The following is a 7960-nucleotide window of genomic DNA, read 5'->3' as shown; positions in this document are numbered from 1 at the left end:
AACGTATTTTAGGAAAACCAACACATTTTTGACAAATGATTAATTTAAATAGTTTTATTAATCTACCCAAATTAGTTAAGTAGGTAATATCTAGTTTTACTTTTGCTTCTAGAGTTCAGTTTGGAAACAAATGAAGAGTAGGGCAGGGAGCAGTTTGTCCAAATTTCATTTTGCATGAAAATTGTAAATGATCATGCCTTGTTTATAAATCAATTTATGCCCCTAGTTTCTTCTCTGCAAATTCTGTATGTGTCTCTTGAATCCTGATGGATTTCCTTTGCATGTTTCCAGCTAAGTGAACTGTTGAGACTCACAACTTCACAATCCATCTCGGGTTTCTTAAGCAATCTGCGGAGCCATGGTATTCATTCTTGCACTGAATTCAAATTCTTTAATTCCTCATATAATTTTATCTGGTTTGCCGTGATTTAGTTTGGCAAATTCCTTTTTGGTAGTACCAAAGCAAGAAAATGTGAGGTGGTTTTTGTTCATTTGCATTTATGAATTATGTTTAAAGTCAACTTGATGTTTGAACAACTTTGTATCTTATGGTCATTGTTTTTATGATGGCTGCAGATCAAATTTCGTGTATATTTGGGTTATTGCATTCTGATCTCCATGACGATAGGGTTGCAGCTGTTCTTGATTACATGTCCTCCATGGTGGCCAATGTCGAACCATTTCATCATTCCTTGTCTGAACAAAGTTTTAGCAGGGGGAAGTTCAATGTCAGGTTCAAGCGCAGAAATGGGCGAGTTAGAGTGACGGTGATATCTTTCTTCCTCTGTAAGCCTTGTTGGGAATTACCAATCTTCATTGGTTGACTGATAAAGTATCTATGATGTTGTATTCAGAGTGAAGAATTTAAAGTTGACCCTGGAGGAATTAGCTTTACATCTATTCCCTCAGCGGATGGACTATCCATCTCAGGCCTACTGCCGAAGGTTAGTTCTATAGTTTCCTATATGGAGTGGGTTTTATCTCTGTATTAAAGAAAAGCTGAATAACATTCTTGTAATGGAAGAAAATGCCTCATCTGTTTTCTGCAAAAGATGAATAAAGCGAAGACCCTTTCAAAAAAATATAAAAGGCCTTGGTCAAAGTTGCACTACACACCCATTGGCAAGATTCTCAGGTCTGTCAGTGTTGATCTAAATGGTAGGAGCATAAATGAATCAAGTAGTTGTCTCTTACAACACCGTCGTGTGCCTGTTTAACTCATGATACCTGTGTTGGATGGTATTAATTAGTTCTACACAAGATTGAGAGAATAAAGAAAGTTATATCTAATCCATACTTGTTAAAATTATGTTCATATGCTGCCTTGGTATATTTCCCTGCACTACACAAACGAATATTCTTATAATGGCAGATATAAATTCAGCACAAAGTTACTTTCTTGAGCAGGTGCAATTCAATCTTGATCTGTCTGAGAAGGAGCGAACTGATAGGGCTAACGTTGTGCTCCCTTTTGAACACCAAGGTATGTAATTTAGATCTGCGCTAGAATTTTCCTTCCAAAAAATAAATTGCTTTTCAGTTTACTTGCATTTTTCAAATGATAAATATGTCTTACAACTTTATCATTATCTCCTTAGGAAATGGTAAACCCATACAAATATATGATGGTAGAAGATCGCTTGAAGATTACAACATTGAGGCAAAGCACACTTCTGGTAGTAAAAAAGTGGGTTCTGGCACGGGTGAGATTATTTATTATCGTGATTCAGATGATGAGATGCCGGATTCTGACGAAGACCCAGATGACGATTTAGATATATGAATATCCTTTATATTATCAGAAAAATGTGGACTTTTATTGTAATTTTACTAGGTTTCCTTCAGTATTTTACTCCCATTTCTCTGTTTAATGTAATAGAGATGTTTTCGTGTATTTTTTCGCCCCAACTTTTACCATCAACAGGGTCATAGAATAGGTTATTTCACTTGTACATAAGCAGAGTTCAAAAAAAAAATCGACAGATGAAGCCAACGTTATTCGAAATTGTTCTCAATATATTATGGATTGACATGGAATCATATTTTGGTATGGTTTTGTGATGTTATTGGAACTTGTGCTTCTTTATTATGAGTGTCAGGGCAGGCCTTTCAAAAAAGTTAATATGAATTTTGGTCCTTTAAGTTTATCCTTATTTGAAATGGCTCAAATTTTTCATACATTATAAAGACCAATATTTGAAATGAAGAGAAACTTAAAAGACTAAAACTTATGATTTTAAACTTGAGGGGTGAAAACCAAAAGGGAAAATGATAGTGAGGTCCAATGCAACACAAAACACTACAAAAAAGTCTTAGAAAATTTGGTAATGATTCTGAAATCCTAAAAAGACTTGCGTGTAATTTGGTGAACTGTGAAAAGATGCTTTTGCCCTTGGTGAAATGCATCTACAATGACTAAAAGTTGCCCTATTTTTGAGTTTGAAAATTAGCACTCAATACACAAGAAGTAAGAGAAGTCTCTTCCCCTATTCTCATCTGAAAATCTCATCCACTCCACTCATGTCAATCATTGGCAAAAATCGCGTGTTTTTGGTTTGATGTTTGTTTGGTCATTTAAGTTGGAGTTTTATTATAGGTGGGTAGGGTGATTATGGTTGTTTTGTTTTTGGGTATATTGTGGGTGGGTTGAAGTTGAGTTTGCTTTGTTTGGGTATGGTTCAAGAGGAATTGATAAAAAAGATAAAGGTTAGTGTGGCTAGAAACTCTTATTGTGAAGTAGGAAAATATGTTGTTAATATAGGTTGCAGAAGTTATCAATATGGCTCTTTGACTTGTCAACAGTGACAATGTTGTATAGATTTACATTAACTGATTTTTTAAATTTTTTACACAAAGGCCATTACTTTTTGTACCCTTGACTCATTGGTAGAAGTTACAAAAAGATGAAGAAGAGGCAATGAAGAAGGATGAGTAATCACATGAGGCAAAAGAAAAAAAATGGCAAAAAGAAAGGTCACTTTGAACCTAGACAAATGATGGCAAAAGATTTCTTTTGCAAATAGAAGTGACATGAATTTTTTTTTTGTAAATGTCACAAAACACACAAATAGTTATTTTGATACTGAATACATACAATTATATGTTTTTTTCAGTGAATTATGAAATTGGTGTAATTATATATATATGAAGTTGTAAATGAAAGTTAGCTGTGTATTACATTTTGATGCATAATTAGTTGTCATTATCCACACTTTTTATTGTCAATATATTCTGTCACTTGTCACTCGCTATACCATCAGTTGTTAATCATATAAAATTGAAAAAAATATGATTTTGTTACATAATGCTATACAATGTCATACAATATCACTAATTCCTCAAAATTAATCCATTTTTTATAACGTGATTGATCGAACCCAATTCTTCTATGTTATTTCATGTTATTTTTAGGGCTTTTATTATAGCTTTTGGCTCTTTTTGGTGATAATTGTGCTTAATTTAGATTAAGATTTCTTGTCTTGAGTTAATATCTTTTTGAGGATAAAATTGTCATAATTGGTTATTAATTGTATTCAATTGATTTCTAGGACAATTAATGTTTCAAATTATTGTTTTTTATTGTAGGACACTTGAGAATTAAAGCCAAGATTGAAGACCAAGGGATTACACAGCATGAGAACTACGAGTATTGATTCAAGACGAGTAGGGCGCGACATTGGTTGTGGATTCGCTGCGACGAACAATCTACATCAAGGTTAAAGACCCTCCGGACTTGTAAGCCGCGATGTTGGCTGTGGGTTCGCCGCAGTGAAATGCCTTGTATCAGCAACGTCAAATTCAAATCAGAATGCGAAAATGTCCATCTACTCAAATGATTTGACCCAGTTGACACCTTAAACCCTTAGAAACCCTATTTTTGTCCCATAACTCCTTTCTCTCATTCTAACACCTCTATTCTCTCACCTTCTTGCCTCTCTATCTCCATCTCCTTTCTCATCCATTTTCTTTACTTTTTCTTCATCCCACCTTATTTTCTTCATCTCCTAGCTGTTATGGCTGAAGAATTCACTCTGCTTGGGGTGGTTTCCAAGGCTATGGTGGGCTAGGGTTTTCTAACTCTTAAAGATGATGGAGTGGCATGAGTTTCCAAACTTTAAAAGAGAGTTCAGTTTCAATCTTCAGTTTTTAGTTATGAATTTATGGTTTCCTATGTTTAGGAATTGTAATTCTTAGTTAGACACTTGGATTGCTGCTGTAATCATTGTTTAATGATTTATAATTGTAGTTTGGATTAGTTAATGTAGAATTTTGTGCTTTAATATATGTGGTTGCATATATGTCTCATGTAATCCTCTTGATTCTCTCTTATTTTTCATGGTCATGTTTTGATATTGAGTTGATTTTGGATTACATTGAGCTAATTGCATTGATCATTCCTAAATTGCACATTAGGAGAGCTTAACAGTGTTTTTATTAATGAAGTTCATTGATTTAAACATTGGACTCAATGAGTAAATGAGGTTGTTATTCAAGAAAACCTAATGATTTTATGAAACTCCTAATATCTTAAGCAAGCTATGATTGCCATTAAAACCATTTTCAAGAGGTTTCCTATCATCTATTTCTATTCCATCATCATTTTATCTAAAAATAACAAAAACATAGTAGCTTAGGTTTATTTTCATTGCATAACTTTAGTCAATTCAATTCAAATCTTCAAAAACCCAAACACCCTTTCATTGCATTGCATGGCATTTAGTCTAGCTTAGGTCATCAATAAAAGCTCTCAAAAGTGAATACGACCCAGATTACATTGCTATACTCCATCTCTTGGATCCAGTTATAAATTATTGCATTTTACCCCAAGGCATAACGACACAGTCAAATCAATTGACGCTGTTGTCGGGAAACCAAGAAATTGGTTTTGCTAGGCTAGTTAATTGTCAACTTTGGTTGATTGGGGTTTTATGAGCCTCTTAGGTTACATTTTTACATTGTGCGTAATAGGTTTTATATTGCATAAAAATTTTGAGATATACAAATAAAGATCTTGATCTTGATTTTCTTTTTGCATATAGTTTCATGCACTTCTTAGCATTCTTTGCATTCTTGAGTTTGTTTAAAATTTTAGAGGCTTTGCATAGTGTTTGTGCCTCTTAATTTCATTCTGCCACTGTTTCTACTGTTGCCTTGTTTTGAGGGTTGCTTCTGCCAATAATTTTGTCACAACCAATAACTGTCTAACCGTGATGAATACCCCTTCCTCTTCTGAATTTGCTTCGATGAACATTTTCATCACGACCAACTCAAGTCTTGCTGCAACGAAAATCTTTTTTGAGCCAGAATTTTTCTAAGTCTTAAGAATTCATTGGGACTTGATTGTTTTGCTTCCTTATGGCTTGGTTTAATGATGATTTAGACCCATCTTATCACCCTTCCTTTTTTGTAGGCGATAACACTAAGACGGGTAATGATTTGTCTCAAGGGCTTCATCTTATACAACAAGTATTCAATCTTCTTCTAGCATGCATAGATCATGGACAAGAAGGTGGGAACTATCAAGGACATGATACCCCCTATCCTAACCATAACCATGACTATGATTGGATGAGTGATCCTTCACATTCCCCTTACCATACTCCTTTATTCCATTCACATCTGAACCAACATCCACCACTAGGACCACATTATGACTTCTCACCTCTACTATACAATCCACATTTTGAATACTTTCCATCACATCATCCATATCATAAACCAAACAATCCATTACATGAACCCTACCACCAATACCCTTCCCCATCTCACCAACTATTCCATGAACCATCACCATGATTCCATCCATGCCCTCTTTCATATCATGAGCTTTCTCTTCCACCCCACCTTAAGCCTCGGCCTCAATCCTATGGTCTCGACAACTTTCTCACACTACTAAACATGGATGACCAAACAAGAAAATTAAGAGGGATGTATGACATTATAAAGATTCACTTCTTAGAGTTGTCTAGAAGCAAAGAGTTGTTTGGGATATCCAAAGAAGAAGAGGAAAGATTAGAGGACATTGAGGATTGGATTAAAGCCTTTACTAATCATGTGCACTGGAAGAAGACAGAAGGAGAAGAAGGAGCTCCATGGCCCTATGACTTAGAGGATTCAGAGGAAGAAGAGGAACAAGAACTTAATGACCAAGAGTCAAATGCCACACCAAGGATGGAAAGTTCCCGCCCTCTCATGCCTATACCTAGTGGACCTACTCGAGCACAAGAAGTACAGAAACTACAAAGAATGAAGTAGAGTCTCCACTATTATTTGGTAATGACCCTGTTCTTACTCTTCTATTATTTTGCCTGATAAAACTCTTGAATTGAGTGATAGTGAGGAGGATGAAGAGATTGTTTGTGAATCCTCTCAATACATAACTTCTGGTTATAATGACTCTACTTCTTTGTGTGATGAATTGAATGATAAACATCCTTCTCTTCCTAGTACTATAGATGATTATGCACTACTAATGATTTATTCTCTTGTACTAGAAGTGCTGTTATTGATAAGCATGAGCAATTTGAAATTGTTGAGTCTTGTTTGAGTACCACTGTGAGAGAGTTGATGGAAAATAACCATTGCCTTAAGAGTCAAATTCATGATAATTCCAATGAGTTTGTAGTTTCTAATACTGTTGAGAAAGACTCTAAAGTTTCAATTGCCAAAATCATGAACATCAATAAGTCTTTCCAACAAGCTTTGTCTTATGATTTGTTTCCTGATTTATCTTGCATTGTAAATGGCAATGTGCATGAATCTTTTCATTCTTTCTTTTCTCTCCCTTTGAACATTACCTCTTCTGAATGTGATAGTGATGTGTTGTACTCCAACAACTATCAGTTGGATTCTTCAGCTTCCACTTCATATGAACTCAAGTATTATAAAAATTTAAATAACAATTTGGCTCCTACTAATGGGAGTACTATTGATTTCCTTGGTTGTGATAGTTACTTGGAGAGATTAACTTCTAAGCTGTCTTTATTTCATTTTTATTCTCTTCATGTTCCTATTTTTGGATATGGTACTGCTGTGGGTTCTACTTGTTTGCAGGACTCCACACCACTATCACTAAGGAAGATAAAAAATAGAGAAGTCAGCACACTGAAGAAATGCATGTTTCTTATTCGGGATGAGAACTTCTCTTACAAGAGCTTGAAGAGATTTCACTTTCTAGGTTGTCTGTTTCCTTCCTTAACTCTTATCCTTTGAATTATTACTTGTTTTTGTTCACCAAATAACTTAACCGCAAGTGGACGGGTCGGAAGTAATATAAAAAGTATCGTTCTCTTAGAGACTAAGGCTAGATGAGTTGAAAATCATAATTGTGTACTTGATTAGGTTAAGTGAAACAATTGTTGTAAAAGAGTTTGTGAAATGAAATTAGGAAAACAATGGTTTAAAGCAGTATAAAATCAAATTGACCTTGAAACAATTAAGAGACTAGGGTTATTCTTCACTAAAGTACTTCATGAAACTAGATTAATTACTTCTCAAGTAGTGCTTTACAATAAGTTTAGTTAGCCTGGGTTTGCAGAATTGATTAAGCTTTCTCAAGTTAAAACCAAATGTTTGCAATCATGATTAAAACACAATAATCTCTTGCACTTGTTTGAAAAGGTTGCACTTTAAAAACCAAAACCCATTTAGTCTATGCTAGGTCAACAGATACATCTCTACTCCATCGACAAACCTTCTATTCACTCAATTAAATTTCTGGACTAGCATGTTTTTACCAAAGTTCACGAATTAGTTTAACTTTCTCAAGTTAAACTAATCAATCAATCAATCCAAATGATGGCCAGACAAAAGGAAGCATTAAGCTCAAAGTAAAAACAACTGAATATTATCATTAACACTCAAGAGATAGTAAAACCAAGTCTCAATCCATACAATAGATCAAAATAACCCTAGAAAAATGGATTTAGCTATACATATCGAGTGAAGAACTACAACTATA

General features: G+C 34.4%; 1 protein-coding gene across 1 annotated transcript; it reads left to right on the top strand.

Annotated features, from left to right (window-relative positions):
* Window positions 1-291: 291 nt before the first annotated feature.
* LOC114749342 (elongator complex protein 5-like) lies at window positions 292-2045 on the top strand (the record flags this gene model as incomplete). Its single annotated transcript, XM_028937851.1, has 5 exons — window positions 292-361; window positions 577-767; window positions 855-944; window positions 1408-1483; window positions 1599-2045. Coding segments are annotated over 5 exons (612 nt in total), but the record flags the coding sequence as incomplete, so codon positions are not given.
* Window positions 2046-7960: the final 5915 nt, after the last annotated feature.

This window comes from Neltuma alba, unplaced genomic scaffold, assembly GCF_004799145.2.
Source record: "Neltuma alba isolate B1F8T4 unplaced genomic scaffold, ASM479914v2 tig00000970_pilon, whole genome shotgun sequence".
In the NCBI taxonomy this organism is placed as follows: Eukaryota; Viridiplantae; Streptophyta; class Magnoliopsida; order Fabales; family Fabaceae; genus Neltuma; species Neltuma alba.
This window is presented reverse-complemented; position numbering and strand designations above follow the sequence as displayed.